We start from the raw sequence: 17,459 nt of genomic DNA on the forward strand, positions 1-17,459 counted from the left end.
CACCCCCCGCCCTCCTCTCCTTCCACCACCCCTAGTTCGAGTTTCCCAGAGTTAGGAGTCTTTATGTTCTGTCTCCCTTTCTGATATTTCCTACCCATTTCTTCTCCCTTCCCTTCTATTCCCTTTCACTATTATTTATATTCTTTAAATTTTAATATTTTATGTGCTGTACTCTATTTAGCTAAGAAGTTCAGAGTAAATTTCAGCTTTGAGATACATATTTTAAGTACCAGGTAATTATTCATTTGCAATCCCCCTAAAAATACACCAACATGATGTTTAAAACTGGTGTGAGGAGAAATAGATTATCTCCTGGTTTATTTTATTTTATTTTATTTTATTTTATTTTATTTTATTTTATTATTTTATTTTTTAAAGATTTTATTTATTTATTTATGAAAGACACAGAGAAAGAAAGGCAGAGATGTAGGCAGAGAGAGAAGCAGGCTCCAGGCAGGGAGACTGATGTGGGACTCGATCCTGAGACTGTGGATCACGCCCTGAGCCAGGGGCAGATGCTCAACCACTGAGCCAGCCATCCAGGCGTCCCTATCTCCTGGTTAAGTGGAAAATTACACAGCTGGCTTCTGGGGAATTTTGATTCTAAGCCTGAAAAGAAAATATTTTGTTAAAAGTATAAACTTCAGCTTAAAATAATTAACATTCACTGACAGGTTCTCTTATCACTTACTTGAATTGAATAGTACTCCTACGAATTTTGTTTCAGGATTCGGACTTATTTTTTTAGCCCAAGTGACAGTAGGACTGATCATAGCATATATAATATACGTTGTGCTAGTCTTGTACTTCCAACTCTAATAAGAGAGAATAGTAAAATCAAAGTTGAATGCCTGGTCAAGAGTGTGATGGAGTATGATTGTGACACAGGCCTAGAGTGCATAAAGGCAAAAGAATGTTTGCAGGCTTCAGCCTCTGCTCAGAGCTGTACAGGTGTCCCTTGTTACTAGTCCTGACCTCCCAGAGCTGTCTACTCCTGACTTTTTAGTACTTAGTTTCAAGCTAGAAAAAAGTAAATAGAATTATGCAAATTCTTTTTTTTTAATTTTTTATTTATTTATTTACGATAGTCATACAGAGAGAGAGAGAGGCAGAGACACAGGCGGAGGGAGAAGCAGGCTCCATGCACCGGGAGTCTGACGTGGGATTCGATCCTGGGTCTCCAGGATCGCGCCCTGGGCCAAAGGCAGGCGCCAAACCACTGCGCCACCCAGGGATCCCGAATTATGCAAATTCTTGAAGCTAGTTTTGAAGCGCTTACCTTTCCTCAGTCTTATTTTTACCCTCACTTTGAATAGATACTACCTTTCCTCAATATTGCCAGCCTACCTCTAAACCCCTGCCAGCTGAAACTGACCAGGGTGGTAACTCCTCTTTGTTAAACAACATATTTACTTGACTCCCTAAATTCTGGTTTTATTCCTGTCTCACAGGTTGCTATCTCCGTCTCCTGAGGATCTGATTATATACATTGGTATGCCTCAGGGCTTATCCCCTGCACCTCTGCTCTATTTATAACTGGTAATTTCTTGGCTTCAGGGTTTCAAATTTCACCTAAAATGTCGATAATTTGCAAATTGTTACCTACCAAACAAGCTTCTAAACTCAATTCAACATATCACTTGGAAATTCAATAAGTGACTCACCTTCATATCTCCAAAACTAGGCTCCTAATGTTTCCTCTGGCTCCTCCAAAATAAAACCTAGTCTTCTTACTCATCTTTGTTAATGCTGACATTTTGTGTAGTCTGGGATCAAAAAAGCTCTACTTTTCTTTCAAATAGTACATGCAGTTATTGAGCTAATCTGTATGTTGTACCTACCAGTACGTTCCAAGTGTCTGACCTCTTCTTGTAACCTCCACTCTTAGTAGCCTTGCCACTATCACCTGTGGCCTTTATCTTGCCATACCTTTTTTTTCTTTTTTTCTTTTTTTCACAAGAATCATAGTTAAGACTTATCTTTTTTGAGAGTTTTGTGCTTGTTTCTTCTGCCTGGATTGCGTTTTCTTCAGTAAACTCTATTGCTTATATTCCTACTATCTTTGGTCTTTAAATGTTCCTTTTCAAAATGGCAACCATTCTACTCTGACAGCAGTTTCTCTCCTTTTCACTGTTTATTAGTCTCCATACTCTTACTGTCATCTGTTATATACTTAAGTTACTTATTAATTTCCCATTTCTCTCCAGTAGAATGGAAGTTGCATGAGGAAAGACTTTTTTAATTTTAATTTTAATTTTTTTAATTTTATTTTTTTTTATTGTGTCTCCAGTGCCTAGAACACACTGGACTATTGAATTTGCCTCTGCAGTTTCTGGCAGTCAGATCGAAATTGGAAATATGACCTATTGCATAATTCTCATTATCTCATACAAGTTCTGAGGAAGACAAAATGTTGCCTTATACTAAATTATACAAGAAATATATCAGGTAGATCTTATAAAGTATGTAGTAATCAACATAAAGAATCATGCCTTGGTAATTTTAACAATAATTGCAGTGATAGTATTCCTATCTTTACTTTTTATTTTAATAGTGTTTAATGACTGAGGGCATAACATGAAAGGTGGGTATCCAAAGAATAGAAGTCATCTCTGTTTAAAATAATCTGAAATGGGGACACCTGGGTGGCTCAGTGGTTGAGCGTCTGCCTTAGGCTCAGGTCATGATCCTGGGATCCAGGATCGAGTCCCACATCAGGCTCCCTGTGAGGAGCCTGCTTCTTCCTCTGCCTATGTCTCTGCCTCTCTCTCTCAGTCTGGGTCTCTCATGAATAAATAAATAAATCTTTAAAATAAAATAATCTGAAATGTTTTTGTAAAGGTGGCAGTTTAATTAATGAGTATTTCTCCACTCTTATATAAAATATGAAATTATTCATGATATAAAAGACTCAGATGTTGTACCTTGGTTTCAACATTATACATGAACAAAATTAAAAGTTGTTTATCCCCAATTTCTTTTTGTCAGTTGTTAATGAATCACTTCTGTAGAATGATGCTTATCACACAGGCATTTTAAAATTGTTAACGGTAAAAATTACCACAATAATAAAGGAATAAATGCATTATACTATGTGATAGAATATTATTTATCTATTAAAGTTCATGTTTTCAAGGAATTTTGGTTTTTTGAAAGTAGGGTACCAAAATGCCTGCCTGCCTATTTTTCTATCTACAAAATTTTAACTGGAATAAAATGCACCAAAATATTGCCTGTATTTTTCTCTAATTGTAAGGTTATGGGTGACTTTTAGTTTATTTTCTTACTTTTGTGTACTTTCCAGAATGTCTATTCTGTTTGTAGAACTTTTGTAATGACAACTGAAGTAATAAATACAGTTTTTAAAGCATAGGACTTCTTTCATATCTTTATTTTGCTTTTTGTTGCTTGATGACAAAGTCTTGAATGGACCACTAATAATTAATGACAGTTATTTTTCATAAAATTATTTTAATAAAATATTTTAAAATTGTTTTAATTTATTTAATAACTATTTTAATAGATTTTAAAGTATATTTAATAAAATACATATCTTTACAAATGATAAATATTTTAATTTTTAATATACAGTATGTTTTCACCGAACTTTTGTTTTTATCAGTTTGTAAAAGTGTATATCAGGATTGTATTTTTTTTCCCCCACAGACAGCCTTTTGATTGACTATCAGTTTACCTTCAGCTTATTACAGGAAGATGATCGCCACCATACCGCCATAAACTTCATAGCAAACCCAGAGCAGGTGAGAAGATAATTTAAATTTTATAATAGAATTATATTCATATCATGGGATACACATTTTTTGTCATTTTTTATTGTAATTTTAACTACTCAGAATTATCACACTATAGGGCTTTTGAAGAAAGACTAACTATGTTACTTTTTTCTTTTCATAAAACTTACATATCCTTGTGATTTGGAGAGTTGGTGCGTTTTATATTTCAGATTCTGCCAACAGTCCTACAATTTAAATGATACATGTTTATTATTTTTTCGGTTTCATGACAGTGTTGTGTGCTTATAATTATGTTCTCAAACTGGGGGTAGCCTACTTTGAAAAGAAAAACCATAAATTCAAAACATGCTATAGTAAATATGTTCTTTTTCTTATATATTGTTATACAGTAGTAGGTTTTCCATTGTACTTTTTAATGTCCACTAGTTTATCTAAGATAGATGAATGCTGGCCTCTTTTTTTTTATGATCTTATTGAAATGTAATGGACATATTACACTGTGTAAGTTTCAAGTGTATACAAAAGTTGCTTTGAACATTTCTGTATTACAATATTATTACCATGGTAGCATCAACTAAACCTCTATTATGTCACATAATTATCATTTCTTTTTTGTGGTGGGAATAATTAAACTCTAGTCTCTTAGTAACTTTGAAGTATATAATACAGAATTGCTGTCTATAGTAACTATGACTGTGCATTTGATGCCTAAGACTTATTTATCTATTGGTTGTAAGTTTTTATCCCTAAACAACATCTTCCCAATTCCTCCCAATCCCCAGCCCAAAGAGATACTGGCCTATATTTCTCTCCTTTTTTGTGGAGTCTTTATCTGGTTTTAGTATCCAGATAATGCTGGCCTCATAGAATAAATTCAGAAGTTTTCCTTCTTTTTCAATTTTTTTGGCATAGTTTGAGAAGAAATAGGTATTAACTCTTTCAAATGTTTGGTAGAATTTACCTGTGAACCCATTTGGTCTTGGACTTCTGTTTGTTGGAAGATATTTGATTACTGATTTGATTTCTTTGCTGGTTATCAGTCTGTTCACATTTTCTATTTCTTCCTGTTGTCAGTTTTGGGAATTAATATATTTCTAGGAATTTATCCTTTTAGATTGTCCAATGTGTGGCATATATTTTATGGTAATATTCTATTATAGTTGTTTCTGTTCCTGTTGTGTTATTATTTCTCCCTTTTAATTTTTGATTTTATTTGGGCCCCTTTTCTTTTCTTTTTTTTTTTTGATAAGTCTCGTGAGGGGCTTACCAATTTTAATAATATTTTAATGAATCAGCTCCTGGTTTCATGGATATGTTCTAGTGGTTTTTAGTTTCTATATCATTTATCTCTGGTCTAATTTTTATTATTTCACTTCTGCTGGCTTTACAGTTCATTTGCTATCCCTTTTTTAGCTTCTTTAGGAATAAGGTTAGGTTGTATATTTGAGATTTTTCTTACTTCTTGAGGTAGGCCTATATTGATATGTTCTTACCTCTTAGGACTGATTTTGCTGCAACCAAAATATGTTATGGACTGTTATGTTTACATTTTCATTTGTTTCTGTGTATTTTTAAATTTCTTCTTTGATTTCCTCTTTGATCCATTCATTGTTAACACATTGTTTAACCTCCATGTATTTGTAAATTTTCCATATTTTTTCTTACTGTTGACTCCTAGTTTCATAGCATTTTGTCAGGAAAGATACATGGTATGATTTCAATCTTTGTTGAGGCCTATTTTGTGATGTAATATGTGCTCTATACTAGAGAATGTTCCATGTGCCTTGGAAAAGAATGTGTATTTTGCTGTTTTAGGATGGAATGTTCTATCTGTTACGTCCATGTAGTCCAGTGTATCATTCAAAGCCCCTGTTTTCTTGTTGACTTTCTGTTTAGATGATCTGTCCATTGATTTTAGCGGGGTGTTAAATTTCCCCATTATTATTGAATTACTATATATTATTTCTTTTATATCTGTTATTAATTGTATGATATATTTGGGTGTCCCATGTTTGGTGCATAAATGTTTATGATTGTTATATGTTTTTTTTGATTATCCTCTATGATTATATAGTGCTCTTCCCTGTGTCTTAAAACAGTCTTTGGATTAATATATAGTTTATCTGATATAAGTATGCTTCTCAGTCTTTCCTTTACATCCATTTGCATGGTAAATGTTTGTCCATCCCCCCATTACAGTCGGCAGATGTCTTTAGGTCTAAAGTAAGTCTCTTGTAGGCAGCTTATACATTGGTCTTGATTTTTATCCATTCTGGCACCCTATGTCTTTTTTTTCTTTTTTTTTAAAGCAGGCTCCATGCACCGGGAGCCCGATGTGGGACTCGATCCCGGGTCTCCAGGATCGCGCCCTGGGCCAAAGGCAGGCGCCAAACCACTGCGCCACCCAGGGATCCCCCACCCTATGTCTTTTGATTGGAACATTTATCCACTTACATTCAAAGTAATTATTGACAGATATGTATTTATTAACATTTTATTGCTTGTTTTTTTCATTATTTCTTGAGATTTTTCTCTGATCCTTTCTTCTGTTTGTCATTTTTGGTCTCTCCTTTCCATTCAAAGAATCCCCTTTAATATTTCTTGCAGAGCTGATTTAGTGTTCATGAACTCCTTTAGTTCTTGTTTGTCTTAGAAACTCTCTCTCTTTCTATTCTGAATGATAACCTTGCTAGATAGAGTATTGGCTGCAGATTTTTTTCCATTCAGCACCTCTAATATATCATGCCACTCCCTCTGGCTTGCCAAGTTTCTGTTGAGAAATCTCTAGCTAGCCTTATGGGTCCTCCCTTGTAAGTTAAGGATGTCTTTTGTCTTACTACTTTTATCATTTTTTTTAAAAAAGATTTTATTTATTTATTTGAGGGAGAGAGTGTGTACACTGCCAAGGGCAGCAAGAGAGGGAGTCTGGCTCAGGTCCTAATCCAAGGACTCTGAGATCGTGATGTGAGCCGAAGTCAGACAATCAGCTGAGCCACGCAGGTGCTCTGCCTTTATGATTTTTTATTTATCACTGTATTTTGTAAATTTAATTACACTATGTCTTCATGTTGGCCTGCTTTTGTTGATTTTTGTGGGAGTTATCTGTACCTCCTGCATCTGGATGTCTGTTTTCTTCCTTGTATTAGGGAAGTTTTGAGATATTATTTCTTTAAAACAATTTTCTACCCTCTTTTTCTCTTTTCTGGGACTCCCATAATAGGAATGTTATTATATTTGATGAAGTCACTGATGTGTTCTATTCTTTTCCTAAGTCCAGTGAGTGTCCTTATGGTTATTGCTTTAAATTCTCCATCAGGCATGTTTCTTATATCAGTTTCGCTTAGATCTCTGGCTATGACCTTATATTATTCTTTCATTTAGGATGAATTCTTGCATTTTGGCATTTTGCCTAAGTCTCCACTTCCTTCTCTGTGTTAGAAAAGGCAATTGTGTCTCCCCCTCGTCTTAAAGGAATGGCCTTATGGTCATGTAGTTTTCAGGGCTTGGAATTTTAGGGAGTGTGTCTGGAGTGTGTGATTGCAGCAAGCTTGACTGGGAAGGGGAGTCCCACCAGAATGCAGGGTGGGCTTGGAATAAGCAAGTTAGGCAGCCCAGTGTGGTGCTTCCTGTAGGTGGCTCTGTGTTTATGCTGAGCAGCACAGGAGGAAAATGGCTAGCTCCTTTGTTCCTGTAGAGGTATATCCATGAATGCTGCCTCTTAGGGATATGATCCAAGAAGACAGACTAATCTACCCCTATGTTCCCCAGGTGTTCTTCAGGTCATTGTTTTCATACTGTCTGCCCCTGGGTTGTTTGCCTGCTTTTTCTTCAGGAGCAGCACAGTAGCCTTCTGGCCCTTTCCCAGTCAAGCCTGCTGACCTTTAAAACTCCAGCTTTAGATCTACTGGTTGCAAGAACTTGTGAAATTCAGCACCCTTCATCTTCCAGGGCAGTGGCTTTGGGGACATGTTCTTGTGTGTTCCTCTCTCTCTCTCTCTCTCTCTCTCTCTCTTTCTCTTTCTCTCTCGTCCATAGCTATGACCATAGCTCCCTGCCACAGCACCCATGATCCACTTCTCCCCTAAACCACATCTTCACACTTCCTGCCTTTTTTGATGTGGCTTCTTCTCTTCTTTTAGTTGTGGAATTTGTTCTGTCAGACTTAAGGTCAATGTTTGGGGTATTTAGGATGATTCGATAGTTATGTAATTGTGTTCATGGGAGGAGATGAGCCTAGGGGTCCTCCCCTTCCTCACCGTCTTCCTACATAGCCTCTTTAATCCACTTTGTATTTTGTACATGGTGTAAGTTTAGTGCTACAGACTGAATGTTTGTGTGCCCCCAAACATTCTGTTAAATCCTAATGTTCAATGTGATGGCATTTAGAGATGGGACATTTGCAAAGTAATTAGGTCATGAGAGTGGAGCTCTCATCAATGGGATTATTAGTGCCCTCATAAAAGAGGCCCTAGAGAGTTCCCTCACCTCCTCTGCCATGTGAGGGCACAGCAAGAAAAGGCTTGTCTATTAACTAGGACGTTTTTTTTTTTTTAATTTTTAAAAATTTATTTATGATAGTCACACACACAGAGAGAGAGAGAGGCAGAGACATAGGCAGAGGGAGAAGCAGGCCCCATGCACCGGGAGCCTGATGTGGGATTCGATCCTGGGTCTCCAGGATCACGCCCTGGGCCAAAGGCAGGCGCCAAACCGCTGAGCCACCCAGGGATCCCTATTAACTAGGAAGTTGACCTCAACAGATACTAACTTTTCCAGTACCTTTATTTTGGAATTTCCAGCCCCCAAATGTGTGAGAAATACAATTCTGCTCTTTATTGCTGCTCTTTCTACCTCCTCCCTCTATTCCTGTTTTTTTTTTTTTTTTGGTTTTGTTTTGTTTTGTTTTGTTTTTGTTGTTGTTATAGCAGCCCTAGTGGACTAAGACAGTAGGATCCAGTTTCATTCTTCATATGGATATCCAGTTTTCTCAGCACTGTGTGTTGAAGAGACCATCTTCTCTTCATTGGGTATTCTTGGTATCCTTATTGGAGATTACATAATCTTAAACTACATATATGTGTAGGTTTATTTCTGGAGTATTTATTTATTATGCTGGACCATTGTCTATTTTTATGCCAGCATGCTGTTTTTAATTACTGTAGCTTTGTATTATATCTATACAAATACCACTAGGAATTTGATGAGATGATATTGAATTTATAGATTTCTTGAAGTACCATGAACATTTAAACAATATTAAGTTTCTCAATCTGAGAATGCAGGATTTTTTCATTATTTATGTCTTCTTTCATCAGTGTTGTATAATTTTCAGTGTATATCTTTCATCTCCTTGGTTAAGTTTATTCTTAAGTATTTTCTTTTTGATACTGTTATAAATGGGATTATTTTCTTAACATCGTTTTAACATAATTTGCTGTTAATGTGTAGAAACAAAACTGATATTTTAAATGTTGATTTTGTGTCCTGAAGCTTCACTAAATTTATTAGTTCTTAAATAGGCTTGTGTATATGTGTGTTCTATTCTGTATGTGTGTGTGTATGTGTGCATGTGTGAACACTGTGATCAGGTTTTTCTACATATAAGATTATGTCATTTGCAAATAGATATTATTTTACTTCTTCCTTTCTGATTTGGATGCCTTTTATTTATTTCTCTTACTTAATTGCTTTTCCTAGGACCTCCGATGCTTTGTTAAATAGAAGTGGTGAGAGTTGGCATCCTTATCTTATTCCTGATCATAGGGGAAAACCTTTCTACATTGAGTATAATATTTACTTGGTCTTGTTAGTTATGGCCCTTATTATATCGGGGTACGTTCCTTTTATAGATCATTTGTTGAGAGTTTTTATCATGAAAGGATGATTAATTTTACCAAATACTTTTTCTGTATCTGTTAAGATGGTTATTTTTATTCTTCACTCTGTTAATGTGGTATATTACATTAGTTGATTTATGTATGTTGACCTATCCTTTCATCCTAAGGATAAATCTCACTTTATCATGGTGAATGATCCTTTTAATGTACTTTTGAATTCAATTTGCTAGTATTTGTTGAGTATTTTTGCAACTGAGTTCATCAGTGTTATTAACCTAGGGATTTTATTTCTTATAGTATCATTGCCTGGCTTTGGTATCAGATTATTTCTGGCCTCATAAAGTGAGATGGGGAGTATTTCCTACTCTGTAGTTTTTAGAAAGAATTTGAGAAGTATTGATATTCTTTAAATGTTTGCTAGAATTTACCAGTGAAACCATTTATTCCTGACTTTTTTCTTTTTTGGGAGGTTTCTGATTACTCAGTCTCCATGCCTGTTATTGTTTTATTCATATTTTTTATTTCTACGTGATTTAATCTTGGTAGTTTGTATGATTTTAAGAATTTATTGATTTCTTTTAGATTATCCAGCTTGTTCATATGTAATTAGTCATATTAGTCTCTTTCAATCCTTTTTATTTCTGTAGCATAATGTTTCATTTATGATTTTACATTTTAAGTCTTTTGTCTTAGTCTTACTGAAGGTTGTATCAATTTTGATTACTTTTTTCAAAAAACAACTCATTGATTTTTCTTGTTTTCTTTATTGATTTTTCTCTTATTTATGTCTGCACTAATATCTTAAATATTTACTTCTTTTTGCTAACTTTGAACATAGTTTGTTCTTTTTTATTTTTTTATTTTTTTATTTTTTTAAATTTTTATTTATTTATGATAGTCACACAGAGAGAGAGGGAGAGAGAGGCAGAGACACAGGCAGAGGGAGAAGCAGGCTCCATGCACCGGGAGCCCGACGTGGGACTCGATCCCGGGTCTCCAGGATCGCGCCCTGGGCCAAAGGCAGGCGCCAAACCGCTGCGCCACCCAGGGATCCCAGTTTGTTCTTTTTTAAATTGAGGAGTAAAGTGACATTGTTTATTTGAGAGCGCTCTTTTTTTTAAGATTTATTTATTTATGATAGACAGAGAGAGAGAGAGAGAGAGAGAGAGAGAGAGAGAGGAGAGGCAAAGACACAGGAGGAGGGAGAAGCAGGCCCCATGCAGGGAGCCTGACGTGAGACTCGATCCCGGGACTCGCACCCTGAGGGATCTCACCCTGAGCCAAAGGCAAGCGCCAAACCACTGAACCACCCAGGGATCCCCAGTTCTCTTCTTTTTTAAGGCAAATGTAGGCATTTGCCATTTTTAATTTTCCCTTTGAACTGGTTTTATTGCATTCCATAAGTTTTTTCATCGTATTTTGTTTCAAGATTTTCATGATTTACCTTTTGATTGCTTTTCTGATCCCTTAGTTCAGAAATGTGTTGTTATATTTCTACATATTTTTAACTTTCAAATTTTCCTTCTGCTATTGATTCCTAGTTTCAATCCATTGTGGTCATAAAAGATAATTAGTATGATTTCTGTCTTCTTAAATTTGTTAAGACTTGTTTTGTGACATAACAAGTAATGTATTTTGAAGACTCTCCCACATGCATATGAACAGATGTGGTTTCTGATGCTGTTATTTGAAATTTTGTTTCTATGTCTATTAAGCATGTGTATTTTGTAGTGTTGCACAAGTCCACCTTTTTCCTTATTGATTTTTCTCTTTGAGTATTCTATCCATTGTTGAAAGTATTGAATGAAGTCTCGTTATATAATGTCCTTGTTTGTCTCTTGTTAAAGTCTGTTTTGTCTCATATAAATATAGCTACCCCTTCTTTCTTTTGTTTCTTATTTTCATGAAATATCTTTTCCTATCCCTTTTCTTATAGCCTAAACATTTTCTTAAATCTGAAATGAGTCTCTTTTAGACAGCATATTATTGAGTATTTTTTAAAAAATCCAGTTGTCCATTTCATGTCTTTTGATTGAGGAGTTTAATAGATTTCTGTTTAATTATTGATAGGAGAGGATTCACTTTTGCCATTTGTTAATTGTTTTGTGTCTTACAGTCATTTTTTGGGGGGACTCCTCTTTTCTCTCCTGCAGTCTTTTTTGTGTTTTATTGTTTTTTTTTTTTTTTGTAGTGATATGCTTTGATATCTTGGTCTTTTTCTTTTGTTTATCTTCTATGTCTTTTCTTTGTAGTTATCATAAGATTTACATAAAATATAGATATAGCAGTCTGCTTTAAGCTGACAAAATATAACTTTAATCACATACCAAAAGTCTATACTTTTACCTTTGTTACCCCTCTAACTCTGTTATTGATGTCATAACAAACATTTTTAGCATTTTTTTGTAAAGCAGATCTGATGGTGATATGCTCCCTCAGCTTCTCTTTGTCTTGGAAAGTCTTTATATTTCAATTTTTAAAAGAGTATTTTTACTAGGAATAGTATTCCTGGTCAGCGTGATTTTTCTTTCAGTACTTTTAATGTGTCATCCCAATCCCTTATGGCCTGCAAAGTTTCTGCTGCAAAATCCACTCATAGCCTTATGGGGCTCACTTGTATATGATAAGTCACTTTGCTATTGGTACTTTTAAAGTTTTGTCTTTGACTTTTAACAATTTGACTTGATTTCTTTGGGTTCATCTTCCTTCTGTTTTTGTCAGCTTCATGAATCTAGATATGTATACTTCTCAGATTTGGGACATTTTAGGCTATTGTTTCTTTAAATAAGATTTCTGTCCTTCTTTCTCTTCTCTTTCAGGGATTTTTCGTAATGTTTATATTGGTTTTTCTTGAAGTGTTCCATTTCCACTAGGCTTTCTTGACTTTTTTTTTGCCCCTCTATGTAACTTCGGACAATTTGCCTTTGAGTTCACTGATTCTTTCTTCTGCTTGGCCAGGTTTGTTGTTGAGGTTCTGTATTGATTTTTTTCATGTAAGTTATTGTATTCTTCTGTGGTTCTTTTTCATCATTCCATCTCTGTTGATATTGATGTTTTGTTCATATATTTTTTTTTGGTTTCATTTAATTATGTTTTTGTGATCTCTTATTACTCTCTTATTACTTCTTTAATATAATTATTTTGAATTACTTGCCAGACAATTCTAGAGCTCCATTTCTTTAGATTCAGTTACTGAAGATTTATTTTGTTTCTTTGGTTGTGTCATATTTCTCTTACCCTTCATTTCCCTTGTAGCTTTTCATTCGTTCTGTGCATTTGCAGAAACAACTGCTTCTCCTAGTTAGTCTTTATTGACTGGCTTCAAAGGGAAAGAAACTTCGTCAGCCCGTAGCTAGAGATACTGGGAGCATCTGAAAACTTTTCTCTGAATTATCATGTTCCACACTCCCCCTTCCTTCTCGGGGAGAATTCTTAGGGTTGCATGCTTTCTCTCAATTTCACAGAGCCATTCGTGCTGTAGTGAGCTGTCTACCTTTCCCCCTTGGAAAATGCACAGAAAATCCAGGGTATTTAGTGCACATGCCATTCTTTCTCCCTCCCGAAGGGAAAGTCTTAGGGTTGTGTAGATTACACAACCTTAAGATTGTCTCCCAATCTTGTGGAGCCATGATAGCAGCAGTAAACTACTCACTAATTTTCTTTATTTTTAGCTGTTTTCAGATATCCAAACTGTGCTTGTTCTCTTAGTTCTCTGGATGAAGTGAAACAGAAACAGATCCTTTGGGCAGTGCAGTAAAAGGCCAGAGATGTTGGGTGTGTGGTACACTCTCTCTTTTCCTTGAGGGAGAAGTCATAAGTCAAGGTGGTCTCTAAGGCTGAGCGCTGTCCTGGGGCAGGGGCTGAAATTAGTAAAGTATAATTAGTCGTCTTACTCATTATAATGTGGCTATTCTTGGTTTTGTATTTTTTTTTTTTGGTTTTGTATTAATCTTTGGTAGCTTCTTAACTGAGTTTTGATTCCCTAATAAAAATATTTTGGTTCATATAACATTGTTGAATCAGTGTTTTTATGGAGCATAAGTGTTGGCACTTCCTATTTTCCCATCTTGCAGATGTCACTCTTTATTGTTCTATTTTTGTTATATATTTAATCTATCTTTTCATCTATATTATATATTTAAATAATTTTTCAAACAGATGAAACCTCAAAATATATCCTGCTATTTGCTAGCTTCTTTCCTCTAAACTATTTTATTTGATTTGTCAAGAAATAATATAATTTCTTAAATTTTCCTTTTCCAGTAAGATAGGATCCCTCTTCTCAAAAAGTAGAATAATTCATTTTATGTTACTCCTTTTCCTTTTGTTTTTAAGAAAATGTCTCTATTCTTGGAAATACATTTAAATTTTTAACTCTTAAATAAGAATTTTATAGGAGTATAGTTTTTCAGGTATAATCATCTCTTTACTGATATTGTGTGTCTTTTACCAAGACATTAAAAATGTCAGAAACATTTTCTTCAGTGTGATAAGAAAGCTTTTATAAATGCATTATAATCAACATTGACTTTTTTATTATAAAATATGCATAAAATAAAATTTGTCATTTTAACCATTTTTAGGTGTACAATTCAGTGACATTAAGTACATTTACAGTGTTTTGCAATCATCGCCACTATCTATACCAAAATTTTTTTATCACTTCCAAACAGAATTTTTATATCCATTCAGGAATAATTCCTCATTTCTTCTCGCCCCTGCAGCCCAGTTATTTTACCTTTTGTCTCTATGAATTTGTATATTCTAGAAACTTCATATGTATAACTATACAATATTTTGTTCCTTTGTATCTGACTTATTTCACTTAGCCTAACATTTCCAAGACTCATCTGTGTTGTAGCATGTATCACAATTTCATTCTTTAACATTGGCCTCTTGAATGTTAAATTCCAAGTAATTGGAATGTAATTCCAAACTTTTATGGCCTTCTTTGAAGATATAAAAAATTTCATATGATTGGGATATCTGACTCAAAATATGGGTGTGGGGGTGCCTTAGTGGCTCAGTCCATTAAGTGTTTGCCTTTGCCTTAGGTCATGATTTCAGGGTCCTGGGATGGAGCCCCATGTTGGGTTCCGTGCTCAGCAAGGAGTCTACTTCTCCCTCTCCCTCTGCCCATCCCCCTTGCTCGTGCTCTCTCTCTCTAAAATAAATAAAATCTTTTTAAAAATCTGGGTGTGAATAACATTTCTCCACAATATTATCCATAGTGTCATACACATAGATCCAGATTAGCTATAATCCTAGTTTGCTTCTCTCTTGATGTTCTTTTCCTTTATCAATTTCCTGAAATTCTTTTATAAGGATATTTTTATTTATTAGAGAGAGAGAGAGAGTGCACAAGTTGGGGGGAAGGAGAGGGAGAAGCTGAGCAGGAAGCCCGACATGGGGCTTGATCTCAAGATCCTGGTATCATAGCCCAAGACTAAGGCAGCCAATTAACTGACTGAGCCGCCCAGACACCCCAATTTCCTGAAATACTTGATTCCTTCTAAATATCATAGCTTTCTATATTACTGTCTACTGTCTTGTCCAATTGAAGCCAAGAGCCCAGACACATTTTCTTTGAAACTGTAGGGTGGTAAACTATCATGAAAGGTATCACTAAGAATGCTTATAACATCATTATATGTAATTACATACTATAATTTATAATTAAAAGGATATTCAACTTAGAACAGTTATTAAAATTAATATAATTTAGGGCAGCCCGCGTGGCTCAACGGTTTAACACTGCCTTCAGCCCAGGGCCTGATTCTGGAGACCCGGGATCAAGTCCTATGTCGGGCTCCCTGCATGGAGCCTACTTCTCCCTCTGCCTGTGTCTTTGCCTCTCTCTCTCTTTGTGTCTCTCATGAATAAATTAAATCTTAAAAAAAATTAAATTAATATTGTTTAGTAGTCAGAGCTTCCTACTTATCCTGCATAAAAAAATAATAAATATGTACCTTAATTATTTATGCATTTCCTACATTTTGACAATAGGTTTAATTCTGACCAATTTTTACTGGAGAGTTCGAGTTTATATATTTTGTATATATTTTTTACTACAAAAATGCGTGTATAATAATATAATATGCACCTAAGAAGAATTCTTTCACAAAACAACAATCTTACATTCTTGTAAAATTACTTTGGACAAATCTCAAACGTGTGTCATTTAAATATTAACAACAGGTAAACAGAGAATCAAAATACAATGAATTATAACAGCCTCTGGCTTATATACAGAAGGCTGGGTTAGAGTAGAGAGGATAAATGGGAACTTTAAACTACCTTTGAATTTATCACCTATATTTTTTATTCAAAAAATATAATTGACAACTACACTTAGTTGAATATTGACAAAATGTACAAACTGTGAAATATAGTATGGGCATAATTAAAACATAAAACAATTTAGTGTAATTTGATTTTTTAACCCTAATATTTTCTTTCTTGGTAGTCAAACAAAAATTTGGATATTTCAATTAATGCATCAAACAACTTTAATCTCAACATTACCTGGTCAGTTGGTTCAACAGGTAAGAGAATCTTGTTGTCTCATGTCTTTCACATCTGTTTGTGTATGGAAGGTGTTCTAACATGACCTTTTATTGTTAATTCAAATAATTGAAATTAAAAAATATGTCATAATCATTTTGCTGATTCAGGTAAAAAAATAAGTAGCAATATTAATAAAGCTTCATTACTTTGTTAACTTTATCCCTTATTCAATTAAAAATTAGATGGGTAACAAATATTATTCACTACTTAATTTTTTAAAATGGCAGTGTTATGATTTGCTATGATTTTAATTAAGATAGATTACTTCTTTAATGACTAGGGATTGAGATTTCAATTATTTGAGTCACTGTTGGAGCTATAAATTTAATTATTAACCTTAATATTGATATAAAACAATGAAATTCTGTGCATGCTGATAAATTAACATGTTTTCTATTACTGCCAAGCTTAGAAATATACCATTCCCTTTGTCAGCTTCAGTGCTGAGTGGTTAAAAAAAAGTTCTGTGTTAATATGCCTTCTGGGGCAGCCTGGGTGGCTCAGCGGTTTAGTGCCACCTTCAGCCCGGGTCCTGATCCTGGGGTTTCGGGATCAAGTTCCGCATCAGGCTCCCGGCATGGAGCCTGCTTCTCCCTCTGCCTGTGTCTTTGCCTCTCTCTCTCTCTCTCTCTCTGTCTCTCATGAATAAATAAATAAAATCTTTTAAAAAAATATGCCTTCTCTAAGAAGATTCATAAGTTGAAATTTTTGACTTCATGAAAGTGTAACCAAGATGAGATACAAAGTGTATGTTGGATTATGAAAGAGTATATTTACTGTTTTTTGTATTTACGTGTTAGGAAATTCTATTGATTTTTATTTTCTATATCAAAGATACACTCTTGCATTAAAGTGTTGAGATGTTCTTAAAATATGTGGATTCTCAGATATCTATATTCTATTTCTGAAAATCAAATCATTATGCTATTTTAATATGTAGAATCATGGAGACAGAATTCAAGAGTGATGTGGGTTTTGCAATTCTAGAATCTATATATCATGTGTTAAAAAATGAGAAATTTGGGCAAATATATAACATTTTGTTACAATTTTGCCAAACATTTAGTTAAAATCTTAGCAGTGTGAGCTTCATTATTAATAATTCATGATGGAACACTGGCTCAGTTAGTAGAACATGTATCTCTTGATCTTGGGGTTGTAAGTTAGAGTCTCGTGTTGGGTGTAGAGATTATTTAAAAATAAAATCATTTAAAAAAGGAATTCATGAAAACTTGTACTATTTATTCAAAATTTACTTTTGCACAATAAACTTACTCTAGAAGAGTTTTAAAACTTGTCA

At 34.4% G+C, this 17,459-nt stretch overlaps 1 protein-coding gene across 2 annotated transcripts in view; it reads left to right on the top strand.

Annotated features, from left to right (window-relative positions):
* The window catches only part of ATRNL1 (attractin like 1), a 777,593-nt gene that overhangs the window by 283,444 nt on the left and 476,690 nt on the right, over positions 1 to 17,459 (top strand). For both annotated transcript variants that reach the window (XM_055300426.1, XM_055300427.1), the window contains exons 22-23: positions 3,667 to 3,761; positions 16,059 to 16,137. In XM_055300426.1, the coding sequence (XP_055156401.1) occupies positions 3,667 to 3,761; positions 16,059 to 16,137 (174 nt within the window). The remainder of the gene's footprint in view (positions 1 to 3,666; positions 3,762 to 16,058; positions 16,138 to 17,459) is intronic.

Source organism: Nyctereutes procyonoides, unplaced genomic scaffold, assembly GCF_905146905.1.
Source record: "Nyctereutes procyonoides isolate TBG_1078 unplaced genomic scaffold, NYPRO_anot_genome, whole genome shotgun sequence".
NCBI classification, from domain to species: domain Eukaryota; kingdom Metazoa; phylum Chordata; class Mammalia; order Carnivora; family Canidae; genus Nyctereutes; species Nyctereutes procyonoides.